The sequence below is a fragment of the Myotis brandtii genome, unplaced genomic scaffold (genome assembly GCF_000412655.1).
Source record: "Myotis brandtii unplaced genomic scaffold, ASM41265v1 scaffold422, whole genome shotgun sequence".
NCBI lineage: Eukaryota > Metazoa > Chordata > Mammalia > Chiroptera > Vespertilionidae > Myotis > Myotis brandtii.
In genome coordinates, this window is record NW_005366171.1 from 1,511,972 (window position 1) to 1,538,520 (window position 26,549).

At 45.4% G+C, this 26,549-nt stretch overlaps 1 protein-coding gene across 4 annotated transcripts in view; it reads right to left on the reverse strand.

Annotated features, from left to right (window-relative positions):
- ST5 (suppression of tumorigenicity 5) overlaps window positions 1-26,549 on the reverse strand; it is a 102,956-nt gene that overhangs the window by 59,928 nt on the left and 16,479 nt on the right. The window contains exon 1 of one of the 4 annotated variants that reach the window (XM_005873948.2): window positions 8,604-8,666. The exons of the other annotated variants lie outside the window; for them this stretch is intronic. Within the exon in view, the coding sequence (XP_005874010.1) occupies window positions 8,604-8,611 (8 nt within the window). The 5' untranslated portion in view covers window positions 8,612-8,666. Of the gene's footprint in view, window positions 1-8,603; window positions 8,667-26,549 lie in introns of those variants that run through there. 4 annotated transcript variants of the gene reach the window in all.

Here is a 26,549-nt window from a genome sequence, read left to right on the forward strand (position 1 = left end):
ACGGCTGGAAGAAAGCGCCTCTGGAAGGCTCCCTGCTTGTGCTAAGGGTTTCATCTTAAAACACTCTCTCCAGCTTCCTGAGTGCTCCCTGCCCCCACAGTCCAATCCCATCACCCGGCCCTGATCCCCAAGGTCCAAGACGAGTGCCATCGGAGGTCAGTCTCTAAAGGGAGCACCTACTGAGGGGTGCCCAGCCTTTAAGAATGAACCTTCTCACCCTAGAGCAAAAAACCAGTGCCCTTCTTTAGGAGCCATTTCTAAGTGTCGATTTGGTATTTCGTCCTCCTAGAGCAGGGGTTCTCAAACTTTTTAAACAGGGGGCCAGTTCACTGTCCCTCAGACCGATGGAGGGCCGGACTATAGTTTAAAAAAAAACTATGAACAAATTCCTATGCACACTGCACATATCTTATTTTGAAGTAAAAAAACAAAACAGGAACAAATACAATATTTGTATTTGCATGTGGCCCGCGGGCCGTAGTTTGAGGACCCATGTCCTAGAGTCTCAGCAACCAGTATTGCCACTACAAGCTTCAGGGAGGGTTGGCATTAGAATGAGTTCCTTATACCTTATAAGTACTCAAACCAGAGCTCTCAGAGGTGTGAGAGCCCTGGCCAGTGTGGCTCAGTTGGTTGAGCATCGTCCGGTGCATAGAAAGGTTGCTGTTCGATTCTCGGTCATGGCACATGCTCGGGTGTAGGCTCAATCCCCGGTAAAGGGGTGTGCAGGAGGCAGCCAATTAATGTTTTGCTCTCACATCAATGTTTCTCTCTTTCTCTCTCCCTTCCTCTCTCTCTAAAAAATCAATTTAAAAATATTAAATTAAAAAAGGGTGAGAGCTTGTCTGTCCCTTTCTCTCCTGCAGGTGTCCCTGGACTGGGTTAAGGTGGAAAGGGCTTTATTTACCTTTCATAGCTCTGCCTGAGCTAACAGCTCCAGGCCTTGCTGTAGCCTGCACAGCCTCTCTGTTCTCTGACATTCCTAAGAAGTTCAGCCATCCCACTCGTGTCCTGACACCCTGCCCCTCCCATCCCCACATGGCTGAGAAAGCTGTAGGGCTGTGCTCGCTAGTTCTCCAATTTTTGAACAATCCTCTGTACTTAGCAGAAAGTTCTGCACAAAAAAGGTGCTTGTATAAATGTTAACTGATGCCAAGGAGTCCAAGGCAAGGATGACAAAGGCCCTAGAAATTCTAGCACTGGCCATATCCCCTCAGGTTCACACTTCTCTTCCCAAAGTTGGCTACTATAATAGCGATGAAAGTTTTCCAGCTGGAGCTGCCACCCAGTCGGACTGTCTGTAGCAGGCCTTACCCCACCCCACCTCCTCGGGCAATCTTGATCTTCACAAGTGTCCCTATTGTCTTCCAGGACCCTGCTGCAGTAACAGGTTCTCACCCAGTGCACCCAGGAGCAAAGCCTGTCTATTCATCTCATTCATGTTGGTTTCCTCCTCCCTCATCCCTCTTTTCCTCCCCCCTTTTCCTGACACACTTCTCACTGGTTTATCTGCCCACAACCATGTCTTTGGCTCTGCTGTGCCTGAAAACAAGGACTCCAAGGGAAAGGGGAGAAAGTGGGCTTGAGGTTGGGTGGGTGGGCATCTAACGCTTTAGAAAGGAAGCCAGGAAGGATTTTCTCAAGTCTGTCCCATAATCCCCCCCAAAATGCAAGGCCCCTTTTCTCCATCACTATTTCTACATACCTCGTACCCTGGATTTTTTCCATTCCAGCCCCTGGTTCTGGTTCTAGGTCCAGAAAGCCCTTCAAGCGAAAACGTTGAGGGGATTATGAGCCCTGTCAAGTGGAGAGGAACCAGGATCTGGTTTGTGGAGGCCAGAAGAATGGCTGGGTATTTTGACAGGTCCCTATGAGGGTGGGATCCTCCTCAACCAGCCACAGGAAAACATGATTTGGTTAATAATCCAAAAAATTTATAATAATCCAAAAAAAAAAAAATTTAAGCTCTCTTTCCATCTCTTCACTGTCCACTTATCACTCCCACATCCTCTTTCCCAACCCTCCTCCTCAAAGAGCCCTTTAAGTTTGGGTTGTCAACCTCGACCACGTTCAATCCTTTTTCCTGCCAGATGGTCCTTCTCCACTTCAGTATGGATTCTACAGAGGTTTGAAGCTGGTTTTAAACATTTCCTGAAAGCCTGAAATGGGGTGAGGGTTTGTTAGGCAAGTCCAGGCCAAAGAAAATCTGGTTGCTTCCAAGATGGTTTTAAAAACCGAGACACAGCTGTTTCTGCCAGTCTGGAAACCGCCTCTCACCAGCTCTGCAGGATGATGGAGCCCACAGCCGATGACTTGCCACCACGTGGAAAGGGAAAGCAGAACGAAGGCTAGCCCCACCAAGAGCCCTGCCCGGGGCTAACCACTTCTTTCACTTTGGCAAGAAGAACCTAGCGGGTCCCGTATTCACGATGATGATTCAAAGACCACGGACCTGTTTCACACCAGCGCCTTCCCTCCGGCCAGCCACAGCAGACCAGCCGCCGCCGTTTGCTGCACAAGCTAGGAATGCCACGCCTCCAAGCTTTTCTGTTCAGCCCATTCCTTCTATCTTGATGTCCTCCATCTTCATTCTTTCTTAAATATCCAGTTCAAATGTCAACTACTTCCCGAAGCCTTTTCCTGATCCGAAGTTCACTTCATTCTCACCCCTCCCATGCTCTCTGGTCTAGTTGAACTCAACCTGACTGATGGCAAAATGCCTCTACTGCTCTAGAAAAATATGCCACCCCCACACCAACTTTCTCAGAAGAAGACTAGGAAACAGTAAGGGTAAAGGGACTGGGTAAGTCTCGATACTCCATTTTCCTATCTGTAGCACAGGAAGAATACCCCATCTCTACAATGAGGACATGAAGATTAATGTAGCGCCATCTACAAAAAATAGAGGACACTCAGAATCGAGAGGGAATACATTTGAAGTCTCTGGGCCAAGGGTTTAGCTTTCCCCCAACTCTCAGCCTTAAGATCACTTCCCTTGTCCTCACTGTTTTTAGCTGACGTTGCTTCCTACTTCACTGAGAAAACAGAAACCATCAGAACAGACCCTCAATGAGCTACTACGTACATCAATCACCTTTACCCACCACCAGCTTCAGTGCAGATCTTCTCGCTTCTCTGCTCAAAAACCCTATATGGCTCCCAATCATGCAAAGTAAAAGCCAAAATCTTTATGATGACTTACAAGGTCCTTCATCATCAGGGCCCCCCAGATATCTTTGACCTCATTTCAACTACTCTTCCCTCTTGCTCTTTCCACACCAGCCACATTATCTCATTATTTCCTCACACACATCACACACATTCCTGCCTCAGGGCCTTCGCACCTGCTGTGCCCTGTAGTTAGAACATTCTCCCTTGAGAGAACCTGCACTCATCTCCCAGGACTTTGATCAACTATCATCTTCTTAGTGAGGCCTTCTCTGACCACACTATAAGAAAATTAGTATTAAAATACGATTAAAAAGCCTTCCTCCACCACACTACTCCTCATCCCATTCCCCCCTTTCTGTTTCATTTTTTATTTTTCTTCTTTGCATTTATCACCATCTAACATAACTACTTTTATTTTCCACTTGTTATCTAGAATAATAAAAGGGTAATGTGCTAATTAGACCAGATGTCCTTCCAGACGAAGCCAGAGCTGGAGGGAAGCTGCCCAGTTCCAGGTGCCTTCAAGTGGCCGGAGGAGGGAAGCCTGGGTCCTGGGTGCCGGAGGGAAACTGGTGCCAGCAGCCAGGGGAAGGAAGGCCTACTCTTGCACGAATTTTCGTGCATCGGGCCTCTAGTGTTTATATAAGCTCCATGAGGCTAGAGATTTTTGTGTTTGTCCACAGCTGTATCCTCAGTGCCCAATAAATATTTTTTCAAATGAAAAAGCATTTGCCACCAGCTCAGAGTGGTCCTCCCGGACAGGAAGAGCAGCTTCAGGCTCCATATCCAGGCCCCTCTTCCAGCCCCACCAGCCTTCCCAGTTCAGTCTGACTTACCTGTAGCAATCACCCCCGCTCAGAAAACTCAAAGCGGGGCCATGCCCTATGAGCACCCAAAAGATCGAGGGCAGGGATGGTTTCAGCCCAAGAACTCAACTGAGATTGCTCTCTGCAAAGACGACCATCATTTCCCTCCTGGGAAAGCAAAGGTCCTTTCCCTGGGGCTTAATGAATTACAGGGCCTCCCTTCCCTGACCTCCACTGTTTGGGAAACTACTGGCAGCAGGAGCATTGCACAATCTGCCTGGGAGCTCTCTCTGCTCATCAAAGGGGGGCACAGGTTAAGGACGGCTGGGAAATGCTGTCGCAAAGTAGAGAGAGAGACAGACAGGTGTGGGCATTTACTAGCAGGGCTTTCATTTGTTTACTTATTCGAATGCTTTGTGGGCATCTTCCCCGTGCCACTGGGCTATATACTTCAGACCTTGCCTTTGAGCAGCTCCCCATCCTTGACTGAGAAAAAAAAACAAACCAGAAAAAAATGATTCTGGTACAAAGTAACAGGGGCAGTGATAGTCGTATGAACACAGAGCTCTGGGAGCAATGAGAAGACACCCGGTTAGGTGGGCAGGAGGGAGGTGGGGGATGGCTCCTGGAGGAGCAGGCTGAGTCTCGCAGGACTTGTGGAAGATAAAGGAGGCAGAAGAACACTGCAAGCAGGAGAAAAATCATCAGCAAAAGCCAAGGAAACCTTGAAGCAAGCTGAGATTTTTTGAACAAGACACAAAAAAAGTGATCACCATCAGAGAAAACATTGATAAGTTAGACCACATTAAATAAGAACTCTGTTCATTTAAAGATGCCATTTAGAGGTGAAAAAGGAACTGGCATAGTAGGTATACAGGCTGTAGGACTCAGGGAACATTACATACACAGAGCAAGGTTATTAGGAAGAAGTGGCATAACCCTCAAACTATAGAGGCTGGCTCAGATCATTCGAGCTGAATTTCCCTTTGGGGAAAAGCCCTTCGTTCCTCAATTTTAGAAGGAAGAAGAAGAAAGTGCATGTATACCCCAGGCTCTTTTGGTTCTAACCATGTATTTATTTCATTGAATCTAGCTGTCACCATCTCTATTTTATGGATGAAGAAACTGAGCCTCAGGTTGAGTGATTTGCCCAGGGTTTCATTGTAAGCATCTGGAGAGGTGGGTGTTGACCTCTTTAATGGACACGAGAGGACATCAGTCCTTCAGTCTCTTTCATATCTTGTGGCAAGAAGCCATCCCCCATCCCAAGTAAATCCCTGCAGCCCAGCTCTGTCTGATGAAGTCAGAAAAGAATACTGGCAGAGGTCCCATGCTTGGTCCCCAAATCCTTGGTGTTCAAACCCCATTTTTCTTTCTTTTTAAAAATATTTTATTGATTTTTAGAGAGCGAAAAGGAGAAGGATAGAGAGATAGAAACATCGATGAGAGAGGAACTTATCTATCGGCTGCCTCCTGCACACACCCCTACTGGGGATCAAGCCTGCAACCCAGGCATGTGCCCTGATCAGGAATCAAACCGGGGACCGCTTGGTTCCTGGGTCAACACTCAACTGCTGAGCCATGCTGGCCAGGAAACCCCATTTTTCTTTAAGCCATCTATCACAGGACCCTGAATCAACACAAAATAAATACAAGAGATGTTTCTCGCTTGTGTTTCTTCAGGTCTTTCTTTCCATCATCCTTCCCTGCCTAGGGACGGAGCACTCCCAGACACAGACCCTGGTCAAAGCCAGGCCCTCCCGGACAATGCAGTCCAGCTGAGACTGCAGAGGCGGGGCGTCTGTCCATTCGTCTCTCCAGTCTCTTTAAGGATCGTGAGGGGGACACAATTTGCCTTTTTCCCTCCTTTAAACACAAGTGCTACTGGCAATCTCAGGCTTGTGGTTCTCCAGCTGGGTGCTGAGGGCCCCGGAGCGCTGCAGGGGACTCCCGGGGTGTCTGACATTTTTTAGGGAAACGGGGCCATACCCAACATCTGTCAGACCCCAGTGAACTCCCAGTTTGAACATCAGACTGCACTGTATGCTTTTCAACTGCGCCATTTCCTTGTGAAGCTGGGTTTTTCGGCAGCTGCTGTGAGAAAAAAAGCAAGGACCACGTGGAAAGCAACATGGACGAGGAAGTGAGGATGGCAACGTTCAGTCTGATTCCAAGACGTGAGATGCTGTGCAGCGCCCAGGACATCCCATTAGTCAGTAATTGTGGTCATTTCAGAAGGAAATAATATTTCTCCTTTGACTTTGTGTATAATTTTTTCAATTGGCTGCTCCATTGTTAGGATACAAATACTTACTACATTATATGAAACTCGGGTTTTCTTTTGCCCATGGGCACTATGAAAAAATTATTGAAAGTCTGAGAAGTTTGGGAACCTTGAAGCAGGTGTGTTTAAGTCTGCATCCAGGAGCCAAGGAGTTCCCAGGGCAGGCCCAACCCCACCCCAGAAGCAGGTGGGCAGGGCAGCAAGCCTCAGAACTCTGACGGCACACTCAGGCTTCCAACCGCGGCTGACAACAGCTGCCCCTCCGCCTGAGCAGAGGGGTACACACCAGCTCGCTCCACACAGAGGCTGTGCTCATCTGCTTCAGCTTCACCCCAAGCTCCAGGCTCTCCTCTGAATTCCCTCCCAGAAAGTTTTACACAGCATTTGCAATGTATTTTGTATTATAAGTAATCCAGAGATGATTTAAAGAATACGGGAAGATGTGTGTAGGTTACATGCAAATACTATGCCATTTTATATAAGAGACTTGAGCATCCATGGATTTTGGTTTGTGTAGGGGGTCCTTCGACTAGTCCCCTGTGGATACTAAGGGACAACTGTATACACTGTGGATACAATGGACAAAGCGACGGTTATCGTTCTGGGTAGGACAGAGCGGGATGGCATGAGATTTCACCATGCTACTCAGAACAGTGCACAATTTAAAATTTATGAATTGTTTATCTCTGGAATTTTTATTTTTGGACCACAGTTGACCACAGGTAACTGAAACCACAGAAAGTGAAATCGTGGATAAGGGGCGACTACTGTACACCATAGACCAGATGTTATCCTTTTCAAAGTAGTCCTTAGAGGCCTGCACTTTTATTCTAATACAATCTCAAAGCATTTCTGAAATTCCTGTTTGCAAATTGCCCTCCAAGACCTTGAAACATTCTTTGAGTTTCTCTGAAGGAAAGTCTGCATCCTTCAAGGGTGCTAACTCATTCAGAGCCATATGACAAAACTGGTGCAAACTAGAGAAATCTGTCTTAGGTCAGAAAAGGTGGTAATGTCGAGTATCCTGCAGAGCCTGCGTGTCAAAGGGGAGGCACGTTGAGACTGTCCGAACCCCCTGCCTAGAGCACAGCAATTGTTATTCACTCGGAGGTCACAGGGCCCTGTGAGTATCTAATAAACCCCAGGAACCTCCGCAGAAAATTTATATGCCCATAAATTTCTATCTACCATTTTAGGGGGTTCACAAGCTCTCAAAGTCCCCCCAGAGACTCATTTTAAGAATCCTTGTTCTAACAAAAAAGAAAGTAGGCAAAAAGGACGTGAGAGGAAGCACCAAAATATTTTCTGTTGTTGAGACAGGAAGGAAGGAAGGAAGGAAGGAAGGAAGGATCCTTGTTCGAACCCATTTTATTGGCCCCATATGCATAGATATTCTGAATGGAGGTCTACGGAGCCAGCAGATACGCCAATGCTGGGCACCGAGAGAGGTTCACTTGCAGCAAGGCACCCTGCTTCTCTGAGACCTTGCAGCACTGTTTCAAACTCGGAAGCTGGCAATTTACAGACTACACATCACGGGCCTTCAGGGGTGTTAGAAATAGTTACATCCCAAAATACTAGACTCACAAATGCCAAGGATCCTGAGATTCAAATCTGACATTTTATTTTATATACTGGTATATACATACATATATGTACGTGTGTGTGTGTGTATACATATACATATATATACATATACATATACATATATATTTATACACATACATATATATTTTTTTTATTGGTTTCAGAGAGAAAGGGAGAGGGAGAGAGAGAAACATCAATGATGAGAGAGAATCATTGATCGGCTACCTCCTGCACACCCCACCCTGGGGATGGAGCCCGCAACCCGGGCATATGCTCTGACTGGGAATCGAACCATGACCTCCTGGTTCATAGGTCAACACTCAACCACTGAGCCACACCGGATGGGCTCAAATGTGACATTTTCTAATGTGGTTTGTAAACTATTGGTAGAGACAATTCCCAAAGAAAGGTCAAATCTACCTCCAGTAACCACATTTGTTTAGCTGTGGAGGTGCAGATATGAAGAGCAAGCTATGGTCATTGCATGCATTTGCTCCCCTTACCCTAAGTCTCCAGTCTCCCTGTGGAAAGAGCAGGCCTTCTCCCTTCTCCCGGGCCAGGCAGTATGCTCCCCGAGCAGCTCCCAAGATACTAAAAGCCACCCAAGTCACACCTGACTCATGCCACTGCTCTTTGTAATGAGCTATGACATGTATCTAAGCCCTTGTATATTTTTGTATTTGTAGCCTACAATTAGGCATTTTTGAGGGATGTAGCTGACTAGTGGTTCGGTTCAGGGACCTGTAATTACTCACACAGGCATCAGGGCCAAGCCAGGCAACCATCAAGCTGGAGGCGCTGAGCTCGGACTTCATGGAGGAAGCCACTCGGCTCTAAGGAGGTCCAGAGAATACTCGTCAGCAACGGGCCTCACACTCCTCTCCCTCCCCTTCACCCGTTCCTCATCCACTGCCTGGCTCAGCACAACTCCCTCAAACCCAAATGCTGGCACATCTGTGGGCCCAACGCCCATAAAAATGGGCTACTTTGCTGGACACAGTCTCCCTCAGCAAGGCAATAGCAATCAATGTAAAGCAACTTCTAGAACTCCCCACAGACTTCTCACCTGAGGAACAGTGGGTCCCACCCACCAGCCCACGGAATCCTGCAGTCCACTGCTGTGCAGCTGAGCTGGGGGACACGGGCCTCACTTCTGAGCCACTTTGCCACCAGATGCAGTGGCCTCCCTGATCCCAAAGGCCCAACAGAGTAATTCTCCCCCATGCAAATTCCCACCACCCTGCTTTCCCATTATGTCTCTGGCTAGGAGGGAAGAGCCTTAACAATCCATCCCCAGTGACATTTCACATGTACATCTGGCTCCAATAAAAACTGGTTTCTCTGCCCAGCTGGTGTGGCTTAGTAGTTGAGCATTGACCTATAAACCAGGAAGTCATGGTTCGATTCCCGGTCATACCACATGCCCGGGTTGCCTTTTTTTTTTTTTTTAAACTGGTTTCTCTAATGGCAGCTCAAATCCTGATTCTAAATATAATAAAAGATACAGCCACTAGCCAGCCCAATGTGGCTGAGAAATACAGTTGCAGCTCACACTCAGTGCAGCATACTCAAAAAGTATAATCCCAATATCTAAAATATCTAATGTAAGATTCCCTGCTTCACTAATGCTGACTCCAAAGTACTGTAGAGTACTTTATCCTTTTCAAAAACACTTTCACATGTTATCTCATTTGAGTCTACCAAACAAGTCCCAGGAGGTTAAGTGAAATAGGTGTTTTCTTCATTTTACAAAGGAGACTGAGGCCCAGGGAGATATTCTTGCCCCAAGATCACTCACCTACTACATGCAGAACCAGGTCTAGAACTACTTGGTTGCTGTGTGACCTCAGTTGTTCACATGGCAACAATTAATAGTAGCTACTTCATAGAGCTTATTGTAAGGATAAATGGGCTAATATACAAGAAGTACTTGCAATAGTGTCTGGTCCACAGTGAGGACTACATTGTTATTGTTGATGTTATCTATATATACAAAAGCCCAATATGCAAAGCGTCCCCTCGGGAGTTTGACCAAATGGGAGTTTGATTGCTTGCTATGACATGTGCTGACCACCAGGGGGCAGCACGGAATGAAGGGAGGCCCCAGCCAGCATCAGGCAGCCGTTAGCCACTAGGGACCCTACCCATGCACGAATTTCGTGCACTGGGCCTCTGGTTGTTAATAAGACTATTACTACCACCACCACCCAGAACCCCTAATTCCAAATCTAGAGCTCTTTCCTCTTTATCCTGCTGCAGTTTTCAAAGATATCCCAGGAAGTCGTTTCATCTAACCTTGAGAAAAGCCAGACCTAATCCCAGTAATGTGTCTAAGGAACCCAGAACTCACTGAGCTCTCTATCTTAGCACTCCACAAACTTCTTCATACTCCTGTGCATACGCACAGACATACATACATGCACCACCTTTGCTGAAGATCTGACTCTAGTCTCCTGGCCTCTGGCGTCGCTCATGCTATGTTGGCCACCATGCTATGGATTCCCCTGCCTGTAGCACCCAACTTTCACTTATATCCAACTCTTCATTCACTCAGTTCCTTCCTTCAACAATCATTTCATGAGCACCTACTGTTTACCAAGTGCTGTACTGGGTACTGGGAGATATGTTCCTTGCCCTTCAAAAGACCACATAAGAAGTGCATAAAGAATGGGGTGTATGGCCGGTTGGCGTGGCTTAGTGGTTGAGCATTGACCTATGAACCAGGAGGTCACAGTTTGAGTCCCGGCCAGGGCACATGCCTGGGTTGCGGGCTTGATCCCCAGTGTGGGGTGTGCAGGAGGCAGCCAATCAATGATTCTCTCTCACCATTGATGTTTTTTTCTCTCTCTCTCCCTTCATTTCTGAAATCAATGAAAATATATTTAATAGAATGGGGTGCACAGAGAGTGACAGCACAGTGGTACAAGGAAACAACTGTCAGAGGGCAGCACAATAGGTTCCAGAGAAGGCAACGCTAACCTGAGTTACAAAAAGTGACCAGAGTTTTCTAGGCAGAGGGAGAGATGGGCATCTGGAGCTAAGGGAACAGCATTTACACAGCGACACAGGGCAGAATCATGCAGAGTATGATAATCTCATCCTGGCAGCATGGAGGGACTGTGTGGCTGTGTGTGTTTGTTTCAGAGAGTCAGAGAGATCCCGAACAGAGAGACAAAGAGAAGAGAGAAAAATCAGATGTAAGAGAGTGAGCCCACATGGCCTAGGGTAGCAGCCTGCTGAGACAGCAAACATCACGTCTGCCTTTCCATGGGCTGAGGGGTAAGCTCGACTCCCTGGCTATGCTTACAGTGTACCAATTTTAAATGTGAAATCCTTTAACAATTGTTTTCTCTCTCTTTGTGTCTTCCCCTCCTTCTAAGTAAAAGCTGTTTATCCCTGCTCCCATTTCTGCCCTGCTCTGAGCCCCGAGTTTCAGTGCCAATGCTTTAACACAAATCCAGCTTCACGTCCTGAGTGAAATATAATTTCATAGGAATGTAATTCTGGAATGATCTCATTGAAAAAGCACATCCAGCAAAGGCCATGAGCAAGCTTCGGGCCTGCCCATTCACACCCAGAGCCAAGGAGATGCAGACCCCTTTCCCTTAAATGGAGAATGTGCCTGCGGCCCACGGCAAAGCTGCCCACAGATGTTGTCCTGCCCACAGCCAGCCTGCCTGCTTGCAGCCTGGGGCCTAGCCCAGAGCAGCGACCACCACAAACCACTCTGCACCATACAAGGATAGACTCAAGAGAGCATCTAAGCAAACAGGCTTTACCTCATAGATATTCCCTGTGTCGCTAGGAGGGCTCTGGCTCCAGGCCACGAAACACCAGCTGAAACTATTAACACTCCCCGGTCACCACCCCATCAGACGGAAGAATGTCCAGAAGCCAGGCTGCTAAGGATCCTCACCAGAACTACCTGCCTTCCCTAACACTCTGAAACTCAGTTGCTATCCAACCCTATTGTAAGAGGCAGAAAGTAGGGTGTTTGATTCTGAAACTAGCGGTCAAAGCCAGCTCTAGCCCAGCCCAGCGGAGCTGAGACCAAGCGGGACTGGGGAAGAAATAATAGACTCTGACGGACTTTCAAAAATTCTAGCTGAAAATCACCAAGTTGTCAGCTTTAGACAAAACATTCTCACTCTGAATTTGTACCCACCCCCAATGAATCCTCATAAAATGGAAAGAAGGAGGAGGAGGAAGAAAAGGAGGAGGAGGAGCAGGAGCAGAAGGAAGAGGAGGAGGAGGGGGAAGGGGAGGAGAAGGAGGAGGAGGAGAAGGAGAAGAAGAAGAACCAGTAACTTGCAGGGGCTAAAGAAACTCATGTGCTATCCTTACAACGTTTCTGTAAGTCCAAAACTGTTTTAAAATCAAAAGTTTTCTAAAAATAATGGCTTGGTTTCCTCTATAAGGAATAATGGGAAAAGAGTGGTCTTGGGTATAAATTTCCACTCTGCCTCTACTAACTCGGAAGCTGTGGAGGAGTTACCTGACCTTTCTAATGCTTCAGCTTCCTCATCTATAAAATGGAGATGACAGTTCCAACCACAAAATGTTGTTGTGCAGATTAAGTAAGATACTGCATGCAGAGGACTTACCACTGCCAAAGCACTTTCTCCCGGGCAGTAGCAGGTTCTCAGCTCGGTCAGCCTTTACCTTGGGTTCCTGGCAACTACAGTTGGAGGCCCTACCTCCCCTCCGCAGCCCTGCCTGTCTTTGTGATTTACAACCTCTTTCACATACGACATTATACTTTAAGCCCATAGTAATCACCCAAAAGGGCTGAAGGCAGCCTCGCAGCAAGTTCCGACAAGTGAAAGCACACCCTCATTGACAGAAACATGTTCTGCTCCTTCCTGCTTTCCCTTCCTCCAACAGCATCCAATGTCACAACCATGAGCTGAATTACTTTCCTGAGGTTGGCAGGGGTCAACCAAAGGGAAAGCCAGAGGTGGACAGAGCTGGGCGTCCAGTATGATTAGCTGTCCACAGTGCAGGGTGGGCAGGGGGACTATGCTCTCACAGCTTCCACAAAAGGCTCTTCACCCTCAGCAGCACTACTACCACCCACCGCCACCACCTGCACTGCTTCCTGCACCCACCTTGGCCCCACTTGCATCTGAGCTGAAAAAAATGCAAATCCACCAAGTCAATGGGCACAATAAGTTCACCAAAACCAAGAGACAAGCCCCAAGGCTGGGCATGAGACTGCCCCCAACCCTCGGAGCCAGACACCCAAGCCTCAGCCACCCTGACTCCTGGCTCCATGATGTGCTGTCCATCTCTCCTCTGGGAAGACTGAGGTGAGGTGAGAGTGGGCAGGTGAGCGCACAGGGGCCCCATCCTGGTCTCAGAGGCCAAGGAAAGAATCAGGCGAAGAAAGGTACAGCTCTGATGTCAGGTAATCTCTTTGAAAATCACTCACAAAGACATCGGATCCTTAAAACACTCTCCTAAACCAAAGGAGAAGTCCGATCTCACCATGAAAACTCAGTGTCCAAATAAGGGATCCGTCAGCGCTACAAGTCAGCCCTTTCCAACTTTGAAAGCCCTGCGAGAGAAGCTGTTCCCAGGCTTAGGATTCCACTAACAGGTTGTAACCCCTCAAAGCACTAATGGCCACATTCTAGTGGCTAATTTCTCTGACCTTCCAGATGGCTGGAGTGGGGACACACCCCAGCTGAGGCCCAAGGACATTAGTTCCTGGCAGGGAGTATGCGAACGCTCAGCAGCCCAGCCATGCCAGATAACAGCTCCAGCTTCAAGGACAAGTTTTGGGAAGCAGAGGCCAGGAAGAAGATGTCCTTGGAGCCATTTCTTATTTAACCACCTAAGAGCCAAACATAGCCAAATATGAAGGAACTAACTCTACTGTCTTTTAGGCAGCTCTTTCCAGCTCATCACCTTGTATCTAGTTTACTACAATGATCTGATTATATGCAGCAGTTTATCAATGTCAGCCCATGGGAGGCACTAAATAAATGTGAAGTGTTACTGTCATCATCATTAGTCCCCTTCATTCTTCCATCCCCAGTCTTCCCCGCTCAGAAATGACAGACTTAGCATCTGCATCATGTCATTCCTCAGGGATCCTTAACTGCCAATCACACCAGATCCAAATTCCTCCAGAACCTTGTCAAAAGCTACCAACCAATCTCCATTCCCTCTTCTTCCTTCCTCCTTTTCAACCACCCTCCATCCTCCACCATACCCTTCACTCTCCTCCACACAAAGACACACACAAATGCACTTCTCTCTCCAGACAGGATACCACTTGCTCTAAAAGCGTCCATTACTGTCTTCATGTTTTTGTGTTCAAACATTTCCAGCCTAGAGTACTCTCTGCTTATCCAAATCCTATCTGTGCTCCAAGGCCTCGTCCAAGGTCCCTCTTAAACATGGGCTGGGAAAGCGTCCCATCCCCAAACAATGACCAAGCACTTCCTCCATGCTAGGCACTAGGCCAGACACTGAGGACACAGTAAGGGAAACAATACAGTCCTTCCGTCTCCTGACTGGTGGGAGGGGCTTCACCATGAACCTCTCTGCTCACCTGAATCACAGGTAGGGGAGTCAACCATCAGATCTCATAGGCAGCTTGGTGTGATACTCGGGGAGACTGAGGGGAGTATGGGAGATAAAGTCCAGTTGATGAGGTCTTCTTGCCTCTCCTTCAACCTTTCCAAGAAGCCAACCAGGCCTGGTGGTTTAGAGCCTATAGTTACAAGAACCATCATTCTCTGACCAACTTGGGTAGCACTGCCTCCTGCCCAGCTTTTATTAGCTTCACAACTATGCTAGGTCCAATCCCATTCAATAATAGCCCTGGTCAACTCCTCCTTCTAAGGACCAAGCCCAATGCCTCACACTCCTGCCTAAGCCAGAGAACAAAGGGAAAATGACCAGTGCTTTCCTCAGGAGTAGCCACCATGACTACACAGATGATGGAGGTCACATGAGAGGCGACTACCTTAGGTCTCTCCAGGGTAACTGCAATTCTCAGACCCTAACAGTAACTCTACTCCTCTCTGTCCTGCTCAAGAAAGGCTATCAGAATATGAGTCAGGGTGCTATTATTATAGGGATAATCTTGCATACCTCCTACATTATACAAATAGGTAACCCATTCACATATGCCTTGATCTTCTAACTCCCAGTTAAACGTAGCAACTGACACAACATGACATACCATATCAATGCAGTTCCTCTCCCCACCCCTCTAACCCAGACACAGAAGAGGTTTCCCAGATGTAATCTCAGATACCTGTTAGAACCAGAGAGGAAGGGAGAACACCTCATCTGTCCCTATGTATAGTCCAGCAATGGAGACTCACAGTCTTCCCCATCACCCATCCTCATCACACTCTATCTGAATAAGCTCATCTCACATGAGATGCAACTATTGCTTCTTAGAGCACGAACTATTCAGCCCCCTGAACAGTCTCAGTCCGTGCTAGGGAGGCTCACAGTGTTCAGGAGCTAACCCAAACCACCAGTCACACGTTCAGACTTCAGGGGGCCTTTCTAGGTCAGGATCGCCAGAAAGGCCATAGCTGCTGCTGACCGGTGGACACCATCTATAAGCACAGCAAGGGATCCATAAGCAAAGCCTTGAAGAAAGGGCAGGACAGAAGCGAAGAAGCTGCCATCAGCCCTCAGATCCCCAGCACCAGCTTGGATGAGTGTCTATCTGAGTAAAGCTTTGCGTCCAACTGAAACAAGCAGCTGTCTTTGACACCTGTGGCATCCAGACAGCATCATCTCCTACTCGGCTGCCCAGGCTCCCCCACTCAGCTGCCCCCACCAGGAGGCCTATGGCCAAAGGCTGGAGGGAGCACACCAAGTGTCCTCGGAGATTAGCTACACATTTCCAGTCCCCTTTCCACCTCAGTCCCCTCCTCCCACCCGCCGATAACTCAAGTTTTCAGTCTCTGCGTGTCTATGTGCCTGTGTGTCTGCGTTTTATTTACACTACCCATGTCTGTTGCTAGCAACAGAAACAAAGTACTTTAAGGCAGAAAAGGCAAGTCGGCCAACTGGCTTGCTGCTCCCCATCCTGCTTCCAGCTCAGGGAAGAGGCTGGTAAAGGATGAGTCGAGTTCCAGTGTCTAATGGGTGCCTACAGCTCCATGTGGTAGGGGGACGGGCATGGTCACAGCCCAGCTGAGGGCCCCAGTCACCAGCCTGCCCTCTTCTTCCCTGGAAGCCACACCCTGTACTCCTCATTCCCTCACCTGCCCAGGTGCTGACTACTGCTGGAAGGCAGAGCTTCAAATGCCGGATTTAAGGAAATCTGCCCTCCTCCCTTGTTCACTAGGAGACTGTACAGATCAGCAGGCATTGCCTCCCAGACCCAGATTGTGGAGAACCAGCCCAAGGCTAAGTGTTACTTGCATGTCCTTTCCCATCTTCAGCTATTCTGCTACTGATAATCTTCCAAGTTCTAGTATTTAGCTCCTCAATAAATGGTTAGTAATTACCAATCACGGCTTTGTTTTGAGCAGCAAGAGAAAACCATGCATTCAAGGAGCTCACAGATTAATTTAGGAAAACGAGACACAATAGGAAATAATTCAACTGTGAGATGCAGACCAAAAGTATCTAAAGTACAATGGGTGGGAGTGGAGGGGCTGGAGTAGCTCGGATAGGATGTCTGTGGGAGAGGAAATGTGAGCCAGGCCTTCCAGACAAACAGTAGTTGGACAGAATGAGACAGGAGCCTGTTTGAGATGAAGAGTTAGATTGTGACTCAAGGTCCCAGGGCAGGAAGAACAGCGAATATCATGCCTGTAGTGTTGTCCCTTATCCAATTGAGGCTCAGCCCTGGGAGGTAAGGAGGAAAGAGATCTCAGAGTTGCCACGCTCTCCAGTCCCTCTGCTCCTACCTTTGCCAAGAGTGTTCTCAGCATTTCCTTTTCCCATACTACTCTGAAAGCTCTTCCCTACAGTGCATAGGATGTAGGCAGCCTAACTCCCTGAACCCAAAAACATCCTGATAAAACCCTTAGTACTCAAAGTTCCTGCTCCCACAGTAGGACCAGCTTCATGCTCTCCAATTGCAATGTGGGTTAGGAGCTCGGTCTATTCTTCTGCTGGTCTAGGTCAAGCTAAGTCTGGTTCTTCATTACACTAGAGCAGGAGAAGGGTATGAAATTATAAGTACAGTCTCTGGTAAGCCAGGTCAACAGTCTCTCCTCCTTCCGTTCACACATACAGTCATGCATGCATTCAACTAAAACATACCAAACACCAACGTGTGTGAACTAATATGCTTAGTGCTGCCTGGAACACCAAAATGCATCAGGTATAGATCCATCCTCAAAGAGCTTACATTCTAGTAAGGTGGTCACAATAGACACATAAATATAACAAGTACCAGGAAGACTATTTTGAGTGTCATTTTGAGGGCTGAAATGTCGTGGACTTCTTCCAACTGAAGAAGCAGGAAGGTTTCCTAGAGAGGGGTGCCCTTGCTCTGGGCCTGGCAGCTCAAATGGCAAAAGGATGAAGGGGCCACTCGGGTAGACAGAGCTACAAGAGCAGAGTCTTGGAGACAGAAAAGTAGAAGACACATGAAGAACAGCAAGATGTTAAGTCTGGTGGGAATTTAACTGGAAGTATACCAGGGAACAGGGAGAGTTGGAAAGACAGAGATATGTCAGATCTTAGAGCCAAATTAAGGATCTTCTCTTTTCTCTGGGAAATCATCGAAATTTTCTGAGGAAGGCATGATGGGTCCAGAACTATTATGCTTCTGAAAGATGAAGCAGTACTCAGAAACCTAGGGGATAAAACAGAACAATTTGACCATGTAGTCCACCAGGACTGAAAATCATAGGAAGCATAAGAGAAGGAGGGCACTCAGGTAGTCAAGTCCCTGACTAAAAGTTCCTGGCTGGAATTATTGTCTTCGAGGTTCAGGCTGAACAGAAAAATAAGAGGGTAGTCCCCAGGGTAGCAAAGAGGCTGTACAAACCAGGGAAAGGCCAGAGAACCAGCTGTCTGGAGCAGGCAATGAAGGAACAGGCAGTATAAATGTTCAGGAGATTGGGAAGAGAAGGGCAAGGTTTAGATCCTGAAAATGAAAAAGCTCCAAGTGATGAGACCAAAGGTATGGCCATGCTCTGAGTACCCTGAAGGGAATGAAGATGAAGTCTTCGAGTTGAAAAGATTGAGAGACTGAGGCCAGGACAATGAAGGGTTCTCAGTGTGAATTCTCAAGTCCTAACTATGCTAGAAAGAGGACACATGAAGAAGGTTGTCAACAATTAGCAAGGAAGTCAAGAGGGAGTGAGCACCAAGAATGAGGAGGGGAGATACATGTGAAGGGAGAGACTGGCTTCAAATGGAAAGGCTGCCAGCAGGACTAGAAGCAAGGTCAGGGAGCACGGAGTGAGAGTCAGGGTGGGAGACGACGCTGCTTCATTAGAGTGGGTCACAGGGAAGTGAGATCTTCCTGGAAAAGCCAGGTGTCAGCTATAATAAAGAGGTAGGAATCCTCACAGAAAAAGTAGAAGACGGGGCAATACCACTTTTGTCTATCAGAGCTGGCAAAGTGATAAAACTGTGATGAGAGAAAAGCAAGATGTGGTGAATGGGGCATTCTCATCCACTGTTGGAGGTACTATAAACCAGCACAACCATTATTTTTTAAAATACATTTTTATTGATTTCAGAAAGGAAGGGAGAGGGAGAAAGAGATAGAAACATCAATGATGAGAGAGAATCATGGATCGGCTGCCTCCTGCATGCCCCACACTGGGGATCAAGCCCACAACCCAGGCATGTGCCCTGACCTGACCCAGAATTGAACTGTGACCTCCTGGTTCACAGGTCGACACTCGACCACTGAGCCACTCCAGCCGGGCAAAACCAACACAACTTTTAAAAGACAAGCCACAGACAAGAAGAAAATAACTGCAAAGCACATAACTGACAAGTGATTTAAAATCAAAATACATTAAGAACTTTGAAAATCAATAGGAAAGAGACCAAAAAAAAAAAAAAAGGAAAGAAAGAGCTGAAAAACACATAATAGATATGAAGAGACAATTCAAAAAAAAAAGGAATATCAAATATTCAATCACATATGAAATAATGCTCAAGGTCTCTGGTAAATCAGGAAAATGCAAATTAAAGCAATGAGATATTATTTCATATTCATCAGATTGGAAAATACTGAGAAGGGTGGGATCTCTAAGTGTCAGCAAAAATTTGGGGAAATTAAAACCCATATACACTGCTGGTGAATACATATAAGCATCATAGAGAGCAATCTGGTGTGACCTAGTAAAGATGAGAACGTGCACCCCACTACAGGCAGCTGGTGTACATAAACTCTCACACATTCCTTCTTCAAGGATGCTCATCACAGCACTATTTTTAATATACAAAAAGGAGAAATACTTGAACCATCTCTTACTATTATACAATGGTGCAGCATAGACCAATTTAATTGAATGATTTTACACATGCACACTTTTCAATAACACTGAGTGAATCAAATCAAGCTGCAAAAGGTTGCACGCAGGAATGGTGTCATGTGTATGAAATTTGAAAATATATAATACTATACATTAGTTATGGAAACACATACCTCTAAAAGGATAAGCTATACGTGGTAATGAGGCATATCAACTTGCAGGGAGAAAAGGATTGGAGAAAGCTTTAGTTATACCTGTCATATTAAAAACATTTTTTACTAGCTTTCAGGCAAATATGGTAAAATGTTAAAATTTATTAAATTTGGGTGAACAAGTACATAGGTTCAATTTCTGGTTGGGGCACATGCATGGGTTGCTGGCTCAATCCCCAGTAGGAGTGTGCAGAAGGCAGACAATCGATGTTTCTCTCATCAGTGTTTCTCCCTCTCTCCTCTCCCTTCCTCTCTCTCTATAAGATCAATAAAAATATATATAGGGGGGAAAAGCTATGGCTTCACAGTGGCCTTGGTCTTGCCTACACAACCGGAAATTCCATTTCTCTAGTCAATTAGATAAAAGCTAAAGAAGCTCAAGGAACAGAGTAAGAAAAGAGGGCTGACAAAGCAAGGTGATCACCACAAGGCAGTCTTGTATATAGGCAATGTGGAACATCTAAAACCTGAAACCAACCAAGAAAGTATTGGCTATGTGGCATCTACGAACCGGTATAGAAGTTCTCTCAGCAGGTGCATCTCCCTTCTGTGTATGGTAGCCCCCATTACACAAGCCCCAGGGGGCTAACAGTTGTTAAGAAAACACAGGAAGGTGCCCCATCTGAGATTCCACAGGTATCCACTGAAATTAAGCCACTCTTTGTACTTTGGGACTGTGGATCTCATCTAAGGAGCTAGCTACCTGCATTTCCACAAGCAGTTAGCTTCATCCCAGGTCCCAGAGCTTGAATTTGCCCCCCCATGTCCATAAAAAAGCACCATCAGTTTTTCTTTGCATTGAACATAGATTGTGATCGTGGCAGTTTTTCCTGTCTTCTAAGATCACTGCTGCAAAGAGGAAAAGGTAGGTACAAGAGGATAAAAGCACACACATGCAAAATCTTTGGTGGCTCCAATTCCCCTCATTCTACCTGCTTCTGACCAATGAAGAGGACAGAGAGCAAGGGACACATCTGCATTTTGAAGGCAGTCACCTCCCTGCCTTGTTGTTGTTTTCATCTTCTAGAAAAGTCGTCCACTCCCAACTAGGATCTCTCCCTGGGTCACTATAATCCCATGATTTGCTTGTGATGTGAGCGTCATTCAGCAATTTCCCAGGGCTGGTATTATCTAGAAGTGATAATGGTCATTTCCAGATCAGACACAGTCACACAGATAAAGCAAAGGGCAATCCCTGCCTGGCATTTATGACCAAAGAGATGGAGGAGAAGAGAGGGGAAGAATGCAATGGGCTTGTTCACCAGATCTCTCAGCACTGAGTCAGCCTCCTATTTGTAAGTGAAGGAAAAGTCCAATCCCTGATACTTCAAAGGGAATTTTACATTTGATCAGTCTCGTCCCTCCCAGGGCTATTATAAAGATTAAATAAAATCCGTAATGTTTTAATACAGGCAAGAACACAGTTACAAAGCTCTAATTCTCTAGTAGAAAGTCAATCCTCCCATTGATTTTCCAAAGTTTGTGGATCTGTTTCAGTTGGAAATACAGAATACAGAGTACAGAACATAGAACTCAGGATTTCTGGATTGATTACTGCCCAACTCTTTCAAAATCGCAACTAAAAAAGTGACAATGCAAGGAGACCATCTAAGGAGTGTGATGAATACCCATGCCCTTGGGTATTTTAAGCTCCACTGTTCTATCAGGTTGCTGGAAAGCGATATAGATATGTACACCATTAACTCAGTGGTTTTCACTGAGCTGCAACTTCATGTAATACATTTGTATTTTATTAGCAGTCCCCACAAGAGACCTACAGGAAATCTAAATCACATAAGCATTTGCTGTAAAAAATAATACAGAAATGTCATTGTGGTTGTAAAAATAAAAAAAGAATAAAATATAACTCTTGATGAAAAAATGGTATAACTATTTACTATATCATTCAACATCTCCAATGAAGATATTCATATAAGAAATCTCATTAAAATATAAAGCTAAAAAACAAACTTTGTCTGCCTTGAGAAAAGGGTATGTTTCCTCTTACCTAAAGTTTAGGTATCAGAAGGTCAGTTTCCATGACTACTAAGGAACTCCAAGTCCAAGGCCATTCATAGAAGCCATCTTAATTAACTAGATTAGGACATGTGCAAGGTCTTCTTTGCTTTGTTGTAGATGATCTGTTTCTCTTATTAACATGATTACGGACTTCCTTTGCCAAGCATTGTTCCCAGGTGTTAATTATGTTAATTCATTTAATACTCTAAAACTAGCCTATGAGGTAAATGCTATCAATTCTATTTTACCAAATAAGAAAACTAAAACCAAAGGTCATACAGCTAGTAAAAGGAAAAGCCAGAATTCAAACTAGGTCTGACTTTGAAGTTCCTGCTCCTTCCACTAAGAACATCTTTATTATGTCTTCTGAGGCCAGTCATCTCAGTTCCTCTTTTGAAAGATTGGAATAAAAAACCGATAAGATAATGTATGTAAAAATATTTAATGTGTTGTAAGTTATTATTCATATATAAATAACTATCATTATCTTGACTAAAGCAGAGGTGACATTTCTGCTTACACACACACACACACACATACACACACACACACACACACATGCACACCAGCAAGGTCAGCAAGAAATGAACTCCAAATACAGCCCAACAGAAACACTTTTCTCTCAACATTAAAACTCATAAGCGCTAACTGATTTAGCTCAGTAGATAGAGCATTGGCCCAGGTTCGATTTCAATCAATGGCACTTACCTTGGTTACAGGTTCCCTGACCTTGGTTGGTGCGTGTGCAGGAGGCAACCAACGATGTTCTCTTCCACATCGATGTTTCTCTCTCTCCCTCCCCCTCCCTTTCATTCTCTCTAAAAATCAATGAAGAAATATCCTCGGGTGAGGATTAACAAAAAAAAAATAATGATAAGTAAAACTCAAAAAACCATGTAAGCCTGTGGGTCAGTCACTCCCTTCAACACAGGTGTTTGGCAAGATAGTGAGAAAACATCCCACTCCCAGACTTTGCTGGGCACAGACTGTTTGCCTTGGAATCATGAAGATGGTGGTATTAAGCCAGGTTGCCCTTCTTATCCCCCAGCTCCACTTTAACCTCTTTTTCTTCAATGATGATCATCCTAAAAGTATTATTTCAAGAGATATCTTAGGAAGAGGAATTTTCATCTCAAGTGTTCATTTCTGGCTCATCCACAAGTCCATGACTTTAGCTCAAAGTTCTTCAAAACTATGAAATCTACAATATGCTTATTTCCTATAGGCATGATGACAATGACCCAGGAGAGAGAGAGATACACAGAGTGGGGCAAAATAGATTTATAGCTATTTGTATATAAAATCTATAATAATAAAAGCATAATATACTAATTAGACCAGACGACCTTCGGGAGGAAGCTGGGGCTGCCAGGGAAGCCCGGGTCCCTGGTGCCTACAGGCAGCTGTAGTGAAGCCCAGGGTCCTGGATGCCAGAGAGAAGCCGGTGCTGGCAGCCGGGGAAAGGAAGGCCTACTCTTGCATGAATTTCGTGCACCGGGCCTCTAGTAATACAATAATTAATAAATACTAATAAAGTACTCACAAGGTGCATGTGCCATCTCCTGCCCTAACATACACCAGGCTCTCCCTGACAGCTTTCTCTGCATCCTAGCAACTTCAGTACCTATGTGTATGGATCCACTCAAACTCATGATTGATTCCCTGATTTCAATGTTACTTTAATTACCTACCTATGGACAAACATTGGACCTTGTCATTGCCTAAGACTACACATCTCAATTTTGTCCTACAAAACCCTATGTCCTGACTACAATTTCCCTTCCTGCCTATCTCTTGACCTTTTTACTACCCAATAGCTGCTCTTTGACCTTGGCCAAGTCTCTCTTCCCTAGTTTACATCAGCCACCACCTTTCTGTCCTTCCAGGCAAGAATCCACGATCCATCACTCCCTCAAATCTCTATCCCCTTTCTCCTTCCACTGTACCTGCTTGTAAAGCTCTCACTCTGGATCAATTCAAGCATCAGTATACACTGTTCCCAGTGAAAGCAACTAAAAATTGCTGGTCAGAAATCAACATGTCTAAAACATGTCTGGAAGATCTTTTGTAGATACATTCTGAAGTATTTATGAATGAAATGGTATGATGCCTTTTTTGCTTCCAAAAATGCAGTGGGGAAAAATCGGGGGGGGGGGGGTGGACAAGGATAAAGATAAAACAAGCTAGTCCATGTGTTGATAATAGTTGAGGCTGGATGATGTATATGTGGGTGTTCATCTTCTATTCTATTTTTGTGTATGCTTGACATCTTCCATAATAAAAAAAAGTTTAAAAAATAAAACCACTTAAGTGAAAGATTAATGGGGAAGAGTGCCAAAGGTCACCCACAGATTATCTGCTAGTTATAAAATGAAAACTATAATTTTACAACAGAGAAATTTGGCTGACCCTACCTTAAGTAGTAACCAAATTTAGCATCAATAATAGTGGGAAAACCAGACATTATGTGCCTCTGATCTCTGCATCATTTATAAAGGGCTTTTGTCTCCTCAAAAATGTTTAAATCTAAATCTAATCAAGCCTCTATATCTAGTTTACAGTTTACAGAAAATACCACACTTTGGGAAGCACCTCTGTTGGTGAGAGAGAAAGAGCCTAACTAATACTCCAAAGAAACAATAAGGTAAATCCACAACATAGCAAATAAACTTAGGTTACAATTTTTAAGAAAAAGGAATGCCTAAAACTGAACTCACCATCTCCCTTGTCACCCCTAATAAAACTCTCTCTTCCCTGTACTTTTTCCACAAAGTCGCCTGAGTTTCTACAGCTCCTCCCTGACTTTTCATTCTCCTTATTTGCAGGACATAACCAAGTCCTGCAAATTCTACCTCCTTAATGTCTCAGAGTCACCTCCATTCTCCTGCCACTCTTAACTCAGATTGTATTATTGATTGCTTGGTTTACTACAATAATCTCCTAAAAACCATCTCCTTGTTCCTACTTTTACATTCTTCAAATCTGCTCTCTACACTTCAGCCAAAGTGATCTTGCAAATGTAACCACATCACTCCAGTGCTCAAATTCTTTTAGCAGCTCCTTTGCCCACAGCGGTGCTTCCCAAAATGTGGTGAGGAACTGCAAGGCAGGCACTCCACATCCCGTTGCACAGCACTGAATGGCATGCAATCACCAGGTGATCCAGTCATTCACTTTGTAATTCTTTCAAACCTTCTTGCTAGATTAAGAAGAAAGTCTCCACTTGCTGCTGTCTTTGACACTTGATAATCTCTTAAGAGAGAAGACTTTCATAGGCAGTAGTATCTAGCTAAAATTTTAATGCATTTTTTGTCTTCATTGTATTTACTTTAAAAGTTATCTTCTGTGTATAGCAAATAGTATTGATTTTTCACTTTAAGAAAGTAAGATAATATTTCAATGAATTAAGTTTGGGAAAAAATTCAGGTTTCTCTGTATGAGTGTGGTGATTTCAAAACAAGTTTGCAAACTGTTTGCTATTCCTGTCCTTGAACCAGACAGCCTGTGACTACCTCAAGGAACAGAAGGAGGCTATGTGAGGGCACCTGACTTCCAAGACAAGGTTAGATTAGGGCCATGCAACCTCTGCAGTCTCTCTCGTGGTGCTGGCTTTCAGGTCCTGAGCCACCTGGTAAGAAATCTAGCTGCCCCTGGGGCTGCCATGCTGGAGGGACCACAGAGAGTAACAATGGAGGTTGGGGTAAGGTGGTGAAGCAAAAGGGATAGAGCTGAGGAGGCCCAGCTGCTTGACTTTTCCCAGCACGGGCTCCGCACATAGGGTGAGCGAGTCTTCTGCTGATTCCAGCCCTAGCCACCCTCTAACTATAACTGCATGAGAAGACCCCAAGCGAGGCCCCCAAAACCATGAGAGGTAATAATAAAATTACTGCTCTTTAAACAGCCACTATGTCTAGGGGTGGTGTGGTATGCAGAACACTGGCAGCGAGGGCCCTGAGACCAGTCTCGGGGTATCATCTTGACACTGCTCATGCTGCACTATGTAAGCAAATGACCGATGGGCAGCTATGTGCCGTCACTCTGCACATACTGCTTCACTCCCGTCTTTGCACATGCCAACCCCTTGACCTGGCATGCCCCTCCTTGCCTTGTCCCCTTAAAAAAATAAATCTTATTCCTCTTTCAAAATCTGAATCGGTACCATGTCCTCCGTGAAACCTTGCCCTCACCTTCCTCGCTCTCTTGCCACCAGTAACTGGACTAGCGCTTTCCTCCCAGTGCCACATGTATGGCAGCATAAATCACACTACAGTGTACTCACCTTTTATATGTCTTGTCCACTAAACTATTAAATGCTTTAAGGGTAGTGATTGTATGTCTGTATGCAGCTGGTCACAAGGGGCCTAATGAATGTTTGCTGATCTGAAGTATAGTTTCCCCTTCTGCTTCCTTATTTAGCCTATTTCTACTAAAAACATTTCGGTCTAAACTCCTGACTGACAAGGACAGCAATGATGTCGGTCAGTGCTACGCTCCTCGTCCCTAACTTTGGGTTCAAGGATTTTACTTAACCTGACCCTTGAATAAGGCTTTCTTTTCCAGTTCACAATCCATAGGAGTAGTAACCCTAAGCTGACCCAGCAGTAAATGCTGACTTTTTATTTATTATGCTATTATTTTTTTATTGATTTCAGAGAGGAAGGGAGAGGGAGAGATAGAAAGATCAATGATGAAAGAAAAAAAAGAAAGAAAAAGAAACATCAATGATGAGAGAGAATCATCAATCGGCTGCCTCCTGCACACCCCCTACTGGGGATCAAGCCCGCAACCCAGGCATGTGCCCGGACTGGGAATCGAGTCCGCAGGCCAACGCTCTATCCACTGAGCCAAACCGACCAGGGCGAAGCTGACTTTTTAAATACAGTTAGGTGGGACCTACTAGTTCAATATCTGGGATATAAATGAGTCCCAACAAATATTATTTCTCTTCCTTCTCTCACTTCAAAAAATCTTCCTTAATTTATCTTCTAAACAGATTAAGAAATTTCTCCCCACTTCTTCCTGCTGCTCCCCTCTCACAGAA